Here is a 16425-nt window from a genome sequence, read left to right on the forward strand (position 1 = left end):
GCATATTGTCAAGTCGTCTGTTGAGTTTGTGGTTTGGGCAAAATTGGTATTTCAACCTCAAAATAATAATAAATAGTAATTAAAGAGATGGGGAGACCCCGAATTAATCAGAATATAGAGCCTTAACTTTTAAACACATTGTATTTTTTTTACAAAAGAATATCACTTAAACTTCTTCCTCTGTCAAATCTCACAATAGTCAATATAACAAGCTCACAATGCTTGTTTGTAGAATTCCTTATAAACTAAGATAAAATAGAATCAGGTTGAAATTGAAGCACTATATTGTAGCTACAGCTGGGTCTGCTTCCAGTGGACACTTTTGATGAGAGGCTCATAAATTGGAACTGATAATGGAAACAGGTGATTTGTTGTTCATTAATCCAGTTGACGAGGTAACTGTGTCATCCTTAAAGGAGCACTGTCATCCTTAAAGGAGACACAGCCTTGTCTTGGAGGTGGGCAAAGCTGGCTAAAAAAAGTCTACAGTTTATTAGTAATCCACATTTATTATGTCACTGGTAGGCATGGTTTCTGAACTGCCCACAGCTCACCTCTGAGACACAGAGCCAGTTGACAAATGCATTAGTTGAGGACCTTATAATATGAAGAAGACAAGGTTGAAAGTTATTGACGTGCTTCTTTAATACTTTAATTTAGTTTTAATTGACAATTAAAAATAGAACAACAACAATAGTGCCACAGCATGGCACTGTTAAGTTCTATAGAGGCTACATGAGACTTTAAGCCGGGTTTCAAAGCAGTAAAGAGATTAGGGGGCTATCCTGGAGCTCACTGTCCCACTGTGACTCCTTGTATTATGCAAGCAAGCACGTACACAGTATTGTCTCTCTCTTTCTTATCTAGCGAGTTAACTGTGTGTGTGTGTGTGTGTGTGTGTGTGTGTGTGTGTGTGTGTGAGTGAGTGTGTGCATGCACACCTGCCCCTAAAAATCGTTATATTTCACTTCCTTCACCTTCATAATTATCACTCTCCAGTCTCCATCTTCACCTACAGTATCACCTTAATTCCATCTCCTGTCTTTTGCTGCACTCTCTCTCTGACGCACGCACACACACACACACACACGCACGCACGCACGCACGCACGCACGCACGCACGCACGCACGCACACACACACACACACACACACACACACACACACACACACTCTCTCTCTCTCTCTCTCTCTCTCTCTCTCTCTCTCTCTGCCCACCATGTGATATCAGCATCCTCTGTTCCAGACGGCAGACCCTGGCGGCCTGGCCTGACCCTCAGCGACTACAACTTCATAATTGCTTCATCATCATGAGCAATTTAGTGTTGTCGCTCGCCCCGCGGGTAGTACCATATGTTCCTTTCCTCCAATCTTTCACCATGGCTGGAAGTGGAAGGTATAGTAGTCCCAAAAGACAGCCCCCCATAGGCTCCCCCAGCCCCCACCGTTGCTTCCCAGCATCATCAACCAACCTGTGTGCGTGTGACGTAACGAACGTCTACTTAAAGCGGGATTAGCGCTCGCCCAGCAACACTGCTCCGCCCTCCATTCAAGCGCCGCGCAACCTGCCTGCCTGCCTGTCTTGCAGTCGTGCGCTGCGGGGATCGAAAATAGGAAGGGCTTTCTAGGCTGCTAATCAGGACCTCCAAGTTCAAGTGTTCATGGGATCAGGGGTGATCTTTTCTTCTTTTGTAACCGGAGGTACAAAGGGCAGCAAGCAGGTTAGCAGGTGCGGTAACACATAGTGAGGAGGCGGAGAGAGACCGCCGCGGAGCTATCAATGCATTCAAAAGATACCGTCGAAGGAGGAATAGACGGGGAATAATACATTCCCTTGTTTCCTTTTTTTTCTTCTTCTTTTTTTTCTTTTTTTTTCTATCTCTGAGGCGCCAGTATTCCGAATGAACAATCATGGGGGAGTGGACCATACTCGAGCGTCTCTTGGAGGCTGCTGTCCAGCAGCACTCGACTATGATCGGAAGGTAAGAGCCGTGAAGTGCAAAAGTTACCTGTGTCCTGAGCGTCAGAGAGCCTCTGAATGTATGCACAATATTGTAGCCTATAAATTGCACAAAGATCGCGATGGCCAATTTATGGAAAGGGCAACACATTGTGTTCATATTACATTTTCACGTTGAAGACACCCGGAAATTTTGGATTATAACATTTGGAGGAATTATTCAGTGAAACCCAATGAAAGTATAGCGTTATTGTCTGTAGCCCATGCAGTATGTGTGTATGGAAAGCGTGCTTTCATTTCAGTGTAGGCTGGTGAATTTCAACACTGGACAGCTCCCAAGTACTAATCTCTTTCTCTCCACCCGGGGACCACAGATTCATGATGCATTGCATTCCCTAATTGAGCTTAATTGTTTAGAACCGCTTAAATAGCAAACAGGATCATGAGTTGCATTTGTACCATGATCTGCTCTTTTTTTCCATCGACACCAAATCTTCCCCCCAAACAATGCCAAACAAAGATCTGTGATCTTGTAGATTGTCTATTTTGGGGCGAATGCCCTCCAAATGCTAGAGATCAAGTGCTTAAAGATGATGCACATCAAACAGCCCCCATACAAAGCTACAAAAGAGGGAGGGAAAAAAGCATGTCAATTTTAAATGTGCTTCTTGCTTCTGTAGGATCCTGCTGACAGTAGTGGTGATATTCCGCATCCTCATCGTGGCGATCGTCGGCGAGACGGTCTACGACGACGAGCAGACCATGTTCGTGTGCAACACGCTGCAGCCGGGCTGCAACCAGGCGTGCTACGACAAGGCCTTCCCCATCTCGCACATCCGCTACTGGGTGTTCCAGATCATCATGGTGTGCTGCCCCAGCCTCTGCTTCATCACGTACTCGGTGCACCAGTCGGCCAAGAACAAGGAGCGGCGCTTCTCCACCGTCTACCTGTCCCTGGACAAGGACCAGGACTCGTGCAAGGACCATGGGGACGCCTCCTCGATGACGGCGGCGGGCAAGAAGGTCAACGTCAACGGCGTGGTGCTCCAGAACTCGGAGAACTCCACCAAAGACGCGGCGGACCAGGACGATATGGCGAAGGACATGATGCCCAGCTCGGCGCTGAGGAACTCGCGGTCCAAGATGAGGCGGCAGGAGGGCATCTCGCGCTTCTACATCATCCAGGTGGTGTTCCGGAACGGGCTGGAGATCGGCTTCCTGGTTGGTCAGTACTTTCTCTACGGGTTCAACGTCCCCGCTGTGTACGAGTGCGACCGCTACCCGTGCATTAAGGACGTCGAGTGCTACGTGTCCAGGCCCACCGAGAAGACCGTGTTCCTGGTGTTCATGTTCGCGGTGAGCGGCATCTGCGTGCTGCTGAACCTGGCCGAGCTGAACCACCTCGGCTGGAGAAAGATCAAAGCCGCCGTCCGAGGAGTGCGGGCTCGGAGGAAGTCCATTTATGAGATCCGCAACAAGGACTTACCCAGAATGAGCATGCCTAATTTCGGCCGCACTCAGTCGAGTGACTCTGCCTATGTCTAACCGCCTATGCACAGTCCAGAATGTTCATTTAGCTCTTCAAAGTGTGGAAATGGACCTGCATTGTTTATGCACACTCTCCAAAGGTAAATAGCAATCTGCAGGGCCAATGTGGAGGGACATTTATCTGAACGACCTCGACAAGAGGAATTCGGTTGGGTATTGATCTTATTTTTTTTATTATTTTTTATTTCATGGACAACCACGACAAGGAAACCGAAATGACCAAATGTCTTTGTCGTATTTAACGAGAACAAGGCACTGATGTAACTTTAGTGTTCGTTTTTTAGTTTTTTTTTAATAAAGTGCTTCTTAAAAGCATACAATCATATTTCATTGAATTTAAGTGTTTAGATGTTCCCCTCCATGACTCTCTCTCTCTCTCTCTCTCTTTCTGTCTCTCCCTCCGTCTCTGTATGTCTCTCCGTGTGTGTCTGCTGTTCACGTGTACACTGCGTTTGTTCTTGCACTACTAAGCCAAAACGATAGGCCTATTCATACTTGCAACAGTGATGCAATGACATTCCACTCAGACAACAATATGCCATAGTGAAAACACACCGTCTGGTGAAACACATTCATGCAGTGAAGAACTCTCATTTAGCATATCTTACATTAGTGATGTCATTGTATTGGGTTGCCTGTATTTACACCATTGTCCTTAACCCAAGTGATCGCTCATTCACTTTAGCTAACAAGCATGAGCAGCAAATGCTGCAAACACCTCAGTTCTTTGATGCTTATTTATTTTCTATATGTGCTTTTTGTTTGTTTGTTATACACAATCACATTTCTTTCAATTGTGTTTTTCTTTTGTTTTTGTGTCATTAAGTGCCATATGTACATAATGTATATTATATTATATTATATTCTACAGTATATCTATAAAATATTACAATCTTTATCCAGAAATATGACTTCCAAGAAATCCCCCTTTGGACTAATAATACACTGTCATCCTCTTTCATTGAAAGAATTCAATCATCATGTTTCTTTCTTTTTTAATTGCAATACAAAAGACCAAATCTTCCTGGCATAAGCTGAGTTATTGAAGGACTCAAATCTTAATAAGGCATAAATAAGGCAACACATTTGAATTTCATTGGCAAAGACAAAAATAAATCCTTCTGCGATTGGTGCTACCGTATCCGAGAGGAAAATACTCTTTCAACCTGGCATCCATGTTTAGGGCATGTCATTATAGGCAAACATTGTTAAAAAAAAAAGAAGAAAACAGTCAAAAGCAGAAATAGCAATAAGCTCACAACACATCGCAATGAGTTGTGAGCTTGTATATCAGCTATTTTTGCTACTTGCCATCTGACTAAGTATACTATAGGGCTTAAGTGGTATGATTGTAAAACAACACTGACATGGGTCTATAATAAAAATGGAAATCATATAAATGAGACACTAAACGTGTGCAGTTAATTCTTCAATGGTATATTATACATAAACGATTGACTGGAAGCACAAGTTACTGTACTTATATGTGTGGACTCTACTTAAGACAATTGTTCAAGTCGCTCCGGTCCGAGTCCAAGTCGAGTCCCAAGTCGTTTGGTCCCAAGTCCAAGTCGAGTCCCAAGTCAGTCCAAACCCTCAGGTCCGACTCCCAAGTCGAGTCCCAAGTCATTTGGTCCCAAGTCCAAGTCGAGTCCCAAGTCTTTCTGTTGTGGGCAAGTCAAGCCGAGTCACAAGTCGAGTCACAAGGTTGTGTCAAGTCTAGAATTTGAATTTTGTTATTTGTCATGTGACTTGTCATGATTATGAATTGATTACCCAGGACCGAATGGAAACAAGACAGCAAGGACTTTTTTCAGTGATCCCTTTTTGATCAGTGTTTGACTGTACCCTATACCGATTACATTTCTGCCAATAAAGTATTCAATCAATGAATCAATAGATATTCCCCACTGTATTTCACTGTACTATGGCTCCCCCTAATGGCCGTTTTGTCCCTGTACGCTGGAGCAGAGGCAGTGCAATCTGCGCATGCTCACAACTGTCACTGTGTGCCTGTGTTGACATTGACACTAGTTTACAGACACAACTTCACACTTAGTTTAGTACATACCGGTATGGAAATATGGAATATACAATTGGATCTGGGTGTCTTTCAGCAACACTAACTCAAAGGTAGGAAGCAACTTTTCAATCTACTGCAGCTGTGTGGTGAAAATAAAGGTTTTGCCTTTTGCGAGTGAGTTGCGCTGCACACCGACGCTGTATTCAAATACCGTATGCTCGGAAACAAAACAAGTCACAAGTCATCTTGTCTCGAGTCGAGTTGAGTCGGGAGTCATTGGCTAGCAAGTCGGAGTCAAGTCTCAAGTCTCGTCTTTTACCTTCCAAGTCCGAGTCGAGTCGCAAGTCTTTACATTCAAAGTCCGAGTCGAGTCGCAAGTCTTCAAATATGCGACTCGACTGACTCGAGTCGAGTCACTATGACTCGAGTCCAATTGTCGTACTTTTACTGGCCTTGATTAGTTTGTCCTGCCCCTGCTTTATAGTGGATGTGCTCTATTTCTTTTAACTTTTCACACCTTTTCTATTCAGCGCTGGTGGTCGCGTGCGTGTGTGCGTGCAGCGTTAGGTCTGTTGTAAACAGAGGTTGACTGCAAGGTCACAGCATTGCACTGTCAAACAGGAAAAGCATATTTTATCTATGTGAGTGAGTGTGTGTGTGTGTGTGTGTGTGTGTGTGTGTGTGTGCGTGCGTGCGTGCGTGCGTGTGCGTGTGTGTGTGTTCACACCTGTAGGATTCCTTGCATACGCATACACTTGCATTCATGTGTGAGTGTGCGGGACATGTGACACACAGGGGACAGTGTGGGGTGGCCAGGAGGTGCTGCCAAGAGCATGACTCTGCAACTCCAGGTGAAACAAAATCGAAGACCTAGGTGCTGGAATATCAATCTCAAATTCAGCTGGGACTGGGAGTTTACTGTCTCCCCTCAGCTGAAGTTTACTGTCTCCCCTCAGACACAGAAAGAAGCTGGGCTGGTGTCTCTATTTAACTATAAATATAATTTGGGATGCTTTTATCCAAAGCCAATGACATCTACCCATGGTCTACATAGGTAACGAATTCCATATGCCTGTCGGTTTTTGTCACACTCTTCCGACAAAGAACAAAACCCTCTAAAGTCTGATTTATACATGGGTTAGTTGAAAATAGGCGATTTACAAGCTCTCAACATACTGCCTTCCACACCTCTGCAATTATCCCACAATTTTCCAACCCATTTTTCACCCGGTGCCTAAACTGTAATCCTGGGTGCTACTCTCCCTCTGCCAACCTGGTGAGAGCCCCGAACTGAGCTCATACTTCCTTCAGTTTTCCCGGTAGGACGTAGCGTGTTGAGGGAACATGTTATTCCAACCAGTTCCTTTCGCCTCTATCAGACTGACCAGATTCTCTGTGTTTTTTATAGGCCTACCTGGCTACCTCACAATTAAAACATGTGTGCGTTGCTGACACATCCTCCTGATTTGTCAATCTGAAAAATCACATTTTGGTGTCAGAATAATGTTCAGAATGTGGCTTGTGAAGACGGCGTCCAACATTCCAGTGACAATGGGGCAAAATAATCATAATTCTAATAAGTCATAATCTTTGCTCATGGTCACTTCTCTATTGGATTTAAGAGACTAATGCCCTGCTTCTCATCTCCTATAAAGCCATGTGACAGAGATACAGGAAATCAATCAAACATGGTGTGTTTTTGTTTCATCCTCTCCATCTTTGGCAACATGAAATGTTATGAGCTTCTAAATCTGCTATTTTTGGTACACAACACCAATGAGCAACTACAGTAAAGGTATATTCAGTGATTTTACTTCATTCAAATACCGTAGGTTTCATTTTGGCTAGAGGGCCCAGCCATCATCCAATCAGGATGACAGGGGCCTTCCTCCAATCATGATCGAGTGAGGGCGGGCCTTGGTGCACATGCTGTTGGCCTGTTGCACGTCGTCCCCCCACTGTAGAGCTTGTGCATGTGCACATATTGTTACAGGGGCGGACCGGGTCTTTTTCCCAAATCACCCAAATCACTGCAATGCTCCTTTAATTAGCCAGTGTTTGTTCCACGTTCTCCCCATTTGAACTCCATAGTTATCTGCACGATGCGCACAGCACACCCGTGCCTGTGCTTCCTTCCCAAGTACGGCATGCTACCTATATCTCCTCTTGACACCAAGCTTTATGGCTTTATGCAATTCATCCAGCTCTCAAAACATGAATACTAATTCCCACGCCTTGCAGGAGTGGGACCGGGGAGGGGAGCAGCTAGTGATTAAAAAGCCACCGATGAATATGACAGGGTGAGAGAGAATTAACTGACTAACTGAGGAACAGTTCTCAGTATTTGCAGCTTAGCCATCGGGAGGATTGGATTATAGGTTACTAATATTTCCCTTTGTAACCTTCACGACTCAAGTGGAGAGGTTCTCTGATAACACGCCACCCGGTCAGAGTGGTAATAACAGTAGTTTCTTCTATAAATAGCCCCCAGCCAGCAAGTCAGCCACTGACTGAACTCCTTTTCACTTCCATCTCCCTGCAGCTTAACATTGACTGAGCATCGTCTGTATGTAAAATACCAACAATGTGCAGTTCAGAATGCTGTGGATTAATTCTGTCCAGTACACTTACTGTATTGTATTTGTTTTGATTTGATTTGATTTATCTTCACAATTCACATGTAGGTTAAGATTATCTGCTTGCCGCTAACTGCTTTTGTAAAATAATTGATTATCAATTACTTTAAAAAAGCAGTTAGTTAGTGTTCAGATGTACAGTTCGTGTGCTATTATCTGTTTAATCCTCAAGCCAGCTGAGACGGCATAGGATAATAAAGTCTGTTATTTTAATCTATTGTGTTTTTTGTTCTCTGTCCATTCCGGTCATGTCACATCACGTCACATACAGCGGGCGTGTGTGTGTGTGTGTGTGTGTGTGTGTGTGTGTGTGTGTGTGTGTGTGTGTGTGTGTGTGTGTGTGTGTGTGTGTGTGTGTGTGTGTGTGTGTGTGTGCGTGTGCGTGTGCGTGTGTGTGACAGTGACCTATCCAGAGTATAAAAATATAAAAATAGACCTGTAATGGTCTGGTCTATGTGTACAAACCAGACAGTGGTCTACTGAGAGCTCCTTCAGTTACATAGCCGCTCCTCATAAATATTCATATTCCACTAGCTAATCGTGCTCTCTTATGATCAATGGGCTGTGTTTCAAACAAGCCTTGGAGGATAATGTCTCTGCTTTAACTACGCTATTGACCCTGTGCACTTTTCCTTAACCATGGAGTTATTTGCCAATACAAGCCGTCTTTGCTCACCTTTATGCCTCATTTATTAGTTATTTATTTAAGGTTAGGAGTAGGACCCGCTTTAGCTAACTAACACCATGACATTAGCTATAGGGTCCAGCGGCTCCAGCCTCGGATCTTTTACATTATGACTATTTATATGTGACAACCATCCACAGTGACTATTGAGTGTATTTGATACTCAACCCTGGCACCATCGTTGGATGATCTGCCTGGTGTGAATGGTAATGTAACTGAGAACATTAAGAGCATTAACATTTCTTGCAGAAGAACAGTGTACATACATGCTCAATGAACCTAAAGAAAGATTAAGAAAAGCATGTCAACAGTTCTCTCTCTCATCTGTGTTAGCTGTCACTACACCTTGTACCATCTAACAAAGCAGAGGCCACATGGAAGAAAATCTGAACCGGGTTCTTCATCAAAGGATTCTTTCACTGGCCTCATATCCGGCATCATTATGACACAGGGAGATAGAATGGCAGCATTATAGGCTTCCGAACGATCAGCATCAATCCCTCCTTCCAGAGTGATCGGTGTATCTTCCTGCACTGTACCTGTCTGTCCCCTTTCAGGAGGGATGAGAGAGGCTCATCCACTAAAAACGCCGTGACAACGCTCCACACATCCTGAACTCTTATCCTTTCTGGCTCCCAAACTATGGAATGCACTTACCATTGCAATCAAAACTGCATACCGAATACCGATACCAGAGAATAATAATTATAATAATAATTAAAAAAAGATTTCGTAGGGTTGTAAAGTAATTTTCTTTTTTTTTATTATTCAAATTATTATTCTCTGGTATTGGTATCGGATCGGGAACAAAAAACGTGTATCGGGACATCCCTAATTCTTATATAGATATTCTACTCTTAAGCTCTTAGTTTACGTAGGATTTTGGATGACTATTGTTTATGTATTACCATGTTTTGTTCTTGCTTACTGTAAATTGCTCTGGATTAAAAGTGTCTGCTAATTGCCTAAATTCTAAATTGTAATCCTTTCGTCTGGAGTAGATTAAGGCTTCAAAGGTCCCATCAGGCCATGGGGAACAGGACCCTTCTGATGTTGTTGAGTGCTTCTGAGATGTGGTCACGATATAAACAGAAGACAGGAGGGAAGAAAACACTCATGGCATTACAAAGGCGTCAATTCATATTTATGAGGAGGCTTTCGCTTTGTGTCTAAGAATAGAATCCCAGGTCAGAACAGCGTAGTAGGGGTTGCATTCGGCCACTGGGTCAGGACCCGAGGCGAGAGCTGGGTGGTAAGAATTTACCGTGGCTTGGCTTGTTAGATTTCTATAGGAAAGGCACCGAATCAATACAGCATGAAAATAAACGTGCAAATCCTATATAAAAATGGGTGTGTGGAAAGAACTATACTTCCTTACCAAAGTCTTACCAATACTTATTAAGGCTCCCTCTGTTCCATTTAGTGTAGCACAGTGGTTCTCAAACTTTTTAATTTCAAGGACCCCCATAACTCTCACCCGTTTGAGGCCATTTGGAACCAACTCAAGGACACTTTGACTGCTGGTGTAGCAGTGTTTCCAGAGTACTTATGTGCACAATAGCAGCAGCAGCAGCAACCTGACTTTGACCAGAATGGAACAGAGCCTTAATTAATATCATTGGTAACACCTGTGAAGGAAGTAGGAAGAGAGTTCTTTCCAAAATGGCTGCTGTGCAAGACAACAGCAGCTATCAATAGTGACTCACAGTTTTTTCTTGTTTTTCTATTCTTTCTGTCCGGCACTGGGGCTCAGGGAGAGAGTGGATGGGTCAAGGCGAGAGACAGCAAGGTTGAACCAGGCACCCCTTTGTCGCCTGACATTTGGGTTGAGCTGAAAGATCTGGCATGGTGCACACTGCATAGCCTGGGAACCATCGAGGTAGAACAGAGAGAGAAGCTGGAGAACATGGAGAGAGAAGCCAAGGAGCAGAGGGACTATAAGTGACTGATCTTCGGGTGCAAGTTGCAGGTTAGGATGTGAGTACAGACTGAAATGTGTAACGTGATTTTCTCTGTATTATATTGTTCAGAAATGGCTGCCAAATATTATTGCCAGATATTTCCAATTTTCAGTACTTTTACTTCTACTCCACTACATCTCAGAGGCAAATATTGTACAATTATTTGACAACTTTAGTTACTAGTTAGGCTACTTTCTAGATTTGGATTATAGGCCTACAAAACATACAATAAGAGCTTCAGCCTATACTTTTATAGGTTATTTAAAAACAGCAGATCTAGCCTGGATGTCTTGCTTCTAGGCTTAAAATAATTTATATTAAATATATTTTTGAAATCTCTATTTTTTGTTATTTCATTTGAGTGGAACCACAAAATGGCCGCCCAAATCTCTCACTGACTTTCCTACTAGGCTGAGGAATATATATATACCACCCTTTTCACATTGGCCTGTTATAGCGCCACCAACAGGTGGATTTTTGCAAAACACATTTTTGGAACAAAATGCCTCAAATCATCCAATTGCCAACCAAGGCAAGAAGAAATGGCACCCTTTTCACATTGGCCTATTATAGCGCCACCAGGAGGCCACAACCTGCCCTTTATCTAATTGTCCATGATATTTTGCTTAAATTGTTACCATGTAATGTACCTTCTGTTGCGGTCTAGCTGCTAGAATGCATCACTTTCATGATCAGACCCTTCATGGGGACGGTGCCCATGATGTTAAACATTTATGCCTGGAGTCATACTGCTGGCATGAGGAATTAAGAGTGGCAGCCATTAAAACACCCCTCATTCTGAATCTATCTTGCTACTACACTCTCCCACTGCAGCTCATCAGCTGCAGACACCACTGAACTGAAAGACATATATTGTAACACAAAGCTGCATTCAAACAGCAATCTAGTATCCACCCTTCTGATGGCTGAAAAGGGAAGAAGATTTCTATCTTTCTGAAGCGGTGTAATAATGCAGCATGCATTCATGCAATGAAAAGGGAATTATTATCTTTATGCCTTATAGTTCTATGACATTTATAGGGTCTCATAGGGAAATATGAGACACTATATATCTATAGATATATAAGAAGATCACAACATATTGCAGCGCAATGCGTTGTCAGCTTGTATCTGCTATTTTCAGTGCAAGACACCCGTGTGGAACCAAGTATTTTAGGCATAGACAGTGTCTACAGTGTCACTCAAAGAAGTCAAACATGATCACCTCAGTCTGTCTGACATAACAAATACTGTCATCTGCACTCTCACAAGTCTCTGCGTCTGTTGTGAACATGTCTACAACTTTAACTCTCAGAATAAACAGCCGGCGCTCATCAGAATCAGATCTTTTACAGACATACATTTTTTGCCAAAGCAAGAGGCAGCATTTTAGTGTTGTGAAAACTTCTATTTCTTTTAAAAAACGCTTTACTTTGGAATTACTGTCACAAAACTGCCTCGATTCCAAGTCACACAGAAGGTGCACATTCTGTTGGGACTGGAATCTCTTTAATATAGTTTTGTTTATTATCTGCACAGAAGATGCTGTTATGAGTTGTGTTTGGTGGCTGCAGATCTGATTGTGGGCCCGGGTTGCCCTTTTAATCCTGTTGGCTCATTGATTATCAATAGAACATGGGTTGCATCTTGGGTGGGCTTATACTGTGGTTGGTTGATAAGAAATGGAAGGTGGAGTCTGAGACTAAGAGAAACATCCCAGTATGAGTGCCATCATTGCGGAGAGGTTGACGCTGTGCCTCCATTTATTTAAGTTTGGTTTTTCATTTGTCAGAATGTGTCAATGTTTTTATGTTTAAAGTAATACAGTTCTACAAACTTACAAAGCATCGCAATGTGATGCATTAAGCTTGTAGATTGGCTATTTTGAGGTATTTTCTATATTGTCTAATGAAGAAGTAGCCTATGCTTACGCTAAGATTAAGAAAATGTAATGCAAGTTAAGTAAATGTAAGATACGATAATATATACAAGAAATAGACTAGTAAAATTACAGGACGGAAGATCATCTTTGGCGCTGATTACAACCGTTAAAAATGTATTACAACTTGTAATAATACATTTCTCATGACCACCAGTTGATCGATGCATGACAATGGCTTCGTATTTTGATATGTTGTATTGTGTTGCGCTTAAAAAAAAAAGGAAGTGAGCATTCTGCTTTTTTATATAATACAGAATGATGTTAGGAAAGCTGAGAGGGAAGCACAGGAAGGCAGAGTTGGATGCAGGGTTTAATCCTGGGCAGCTCGGTATGGATCCGGAGGTGGAAATATTAAGCACCTTTTCTCTCCTGATGATCCTGCAGAGGAATAAATCCTCCAAAGACGCTCAAGATGGATTGATCACACGCGCGTCACCAGCCTGCATCTATCAGTACATCACAACATATATGCCATCTTTTTAAATCTACACGGAAAAAAATAAAAGAGACAGCAGACCAAGAAACACCTAGATGTAGAAGAGGTCTGATCAACAAAAAATTCAAGATGCATGTTGTGTAAGACATTTATTTTGTTCCTCAGATGTTGTAGCAGCAATGATAACCATCATAAACAAACGATAAAGAAATATAAAATGTTGTGTGCAGCCTGTGTACAGGGTGGCTCTGACCACAGACAGGCAGGCAGACATGGGGACAGCTGAGAAAGTGGCCTGTGGGCCTGGCCTGGAAAGCCTGGAGAGCCCATGTTCATGTGAACAAGGGACCAAAGTTGGGTTGAGTAAGTAAAGTAAGAAAAGTTTCCTCTTGATTGAGTTCCTCCAAGGATATGCAAGTCTCAATTTCAGTGCTGCAGGAGACGGCACTGCATGCTTTGTTTGTAGAATGGGTGTATAATGCGTTCATTTCTATCCTATTCTCAGATTTCATGGCGAAGTGGCCATGATTCAAGGACTCTAGTTGAATGCATGAAATACCCCCCCCCCCACCTCTCAATCCAAATCCCTTTTACTTTGCATCTGACTAATCCAGTTTTATACTGACCATAGTTGAATTGTGGAATCAAAGGACAGCTAAAGACGGAAAAGACAAGTCTTGGTACATAGAAAAGTTTCCCTCCTACTCATCAAATTATATATTATTACATTTAGACAAATGCATTGTGTTGGATTGTTTGATTACTAAGGCTGCCACTGTATTTGCCTATTATGTAATGAATTATGTTTTCCCCAAAAGGTAGAGGAATAACTACAGTATAGCCTTTTTGAAGCGGCATTCATTTTACTCTGGTCTGGATTCTGATCAGCTATTTTAAATGGGGGCTTAAGTGGTGAATGAAGCCTCTGGAATAAACAGTACTGCTCCTGATCTCTGCAAGATGTCTCTGCAGGGTACGTACTGCCTGTAGCCCTCTGCGTTTTTGGTTCTTAAGTCCATGACACTACTGAGACCTCTCACGGGTGTCCTGTTACTGCAGTTCTCTGACTGACCTTGCAGTGCCACAGCAGCCTACCACAGTGACCTGTTCTGTGCTAATCTGTGCTATACGGTTATTATATTAATGCTTCTGATGAAAGCAAAAGGGCTCCATTTTCATCACCGCTAAACCCCTTATCCCTAAACTTCTTTGCCTTTTTTACTATTTTGAAAAACATTTTTGAATAGTTCAACTAGCCAATCTACATTGACACGTTGTGAGCTTGTAGACTGGCCATTTTAACTATTCAAAAATGTTTTGCAAAATAGTAAAAAAAAGGCAAAGAAGTTTAGGGATAAGGGGTTTAGCGGTGACGAAAATGGAGCCCAAAGTATCCAGCAGCAGATCCGTAATGGCCGATAACTATGCTTCTGGTTCACTGGGATGAATTTCGGGGGTGTACAAAATTACCCCTCCCCTGCCGGCTGAAATCCCCAGCAGGGGAGGGGTAACATTGGAGTCAATGGTGGGCGGCACAGAATTAATTTTAAGATCAATGCTTTGCTTCTATCATGTAAAACCATGAAGATGCCATGGTCCCATGCAGTCATCGATCTTCCGCCATGCAGCAGAACATCTAGCCCTGCCAGGCTCTCCTCTGCTGCACATGGACAGAAAATTCCACTGCGGTGCGTGGACTCTCACTTTAGTAAAATTACCATTTTGGTCCGGCAGACATATTTTATTTAGAGCGCCCTCTACAGATATACAGTAAATTACCCATTGGCCAGATCTGTAGAGTGTGCTGTAAATAGAATATTACATTTTATTTAAGCTACGTGTGATGTTTGCGTTGCAGTCACAGTACTGACACCCACAGACGGCTCCAGGGGGGCATTAGACCCCTCTAGTGGACGCTTATCCCCCCTCCCCCAAGCCCCCTCCCCACAAACTCAATTGACTCACTTATATGTTTACCAAACTTTATAGCCCCTGCTCTAAATAGGCATCCCCCCCATAGTCCCCCCCCCAGTCACAATTTTTTGGAGCCATCGCTGCACACCACAGATGATTGTCCTCCAAGTCTTCAAACAACGGTTACTGACGTTATAGTACACTCTCAAAGTCGGGTCTGGAGGCCACCAGGTGGTCCAAAATCGACCGTTACAGACTGTAGTAGGCCTGTAACTCTTTATTTATTTGTTTGTTTGTTTTATCCCACAATTTTGTAACCAAGCTGTAATCATGGGCGCTACTCTCCCTCTGCCAACCTGGGGAGAGCCCCGAACTGAGCTCATGCTTCCTTCAGTGCATGAGGAGTTAGCAGGCCGCTTCTTATCGCCTGACAGGGCATAGTATCCCCGGTAGCGCGTGGAAGGAACAACCAGAGTTGAGTCCCTTGAGTTGCAGCAACTCGTTTTTTAAGGGGGTCCTCATTTGGACCCTTGGTGGGCCCCAGACCAGATGTTGAGTCTCATACAGCAGTACATAGTACACTCCAGGGACACCGTGGCCTGTCAGTTCAGCCGTTTGTGTTCCTCAAAAAATGATATGCCCTGGAGAAAAAGGCTGTGTAGTTTTTCAATATTGATTCATTCCACATAAATGGTTAGTTTGAGTTTCCATGCAGGTGTAACCTTTCTATTTCAGCTGGCTTGTACATTGGAAATTGTATTATTGCTTTTATTTGTTTGTATGTTGCTGCTACGCCCCCACACACCAACACCCAACAAAGCACCACAATGACAGTAAGCTCTCAAGCGTTTTAGTTTCATCCTTTTGACAGATATGTACACATGTTGCTGTCGGGCAAAAACCTCTCCATATTGTTATGTAAATGAATGCCTCATCACGCTACAGTGTCACACAAAAGTACTGTAGAAAATATAGCTGATGTTCAAGCTCACAACGTATACGTGAACTTTTAAATCCGCTATTTTAGCAGTTGTACATGTGTAAAAGACGACATGACTAAATAATAACTATACATTGGATCTACAGGTCCATTTCCTGAAAAGTAACAGGTTTGGACATATGGGGTTTTATCAATAAAAAGGCAATATAGAGGAGTACATATTCAGTATTATCTGAAGGTAAACTTTGTATAGCAACCACCTTGATTGTGCAGGGCTTCACAGTATGCATGCTGCCAACAACCACGATAAAGCACTCCCTCTCGTGTAGTATTGCTTAAGTAACTATATAAGCCTAATGTGCCAATTGTCCTGTTTATGGC

The 16425-nt window shown here is 43.0% G+C and overlaps 1 protein-coding gene across 1 annotated transcript; it reads left to right on the forward strand.

The window, feature by feature from the left end:
• Window positions 1-1888: 1888 nt before the first annotated feature.
• Window positions 1889-3504, forward strand: LOC308333834 (gap junction delta-2 protein-like; the record flags this gene model as incomplete). The annotated part of the gene is made up of 2 exons (XM_080790336.1): window positions 1889-1981; window positions 2640-3504. Exons 1-2 carry the CDS (start codon window positions 1911-1913, stop codon window positions 3502-3504), a joined length of 936 nt encoding a protein of 311 aa, XP_080646462.1. The 5' UTR covers window positions 1889-1910.
• Window positions 3505-16425: the final 12921 nt, after the last annotated feature.

This window comes from Protomyctophum bolini, assembly GCF_963924005.1.
Source record: "Protomyctophum bolini genome assembly, chromosome: 19".
In the NCBI taxonomy this organism is placed as follows: domain Eukaryota; kingdom Metazoa; phylum Chordata; class Actinopteri; order Myctophiformes; family Myctophidae; genus Protomyctophum; species Protomyctophum bolini.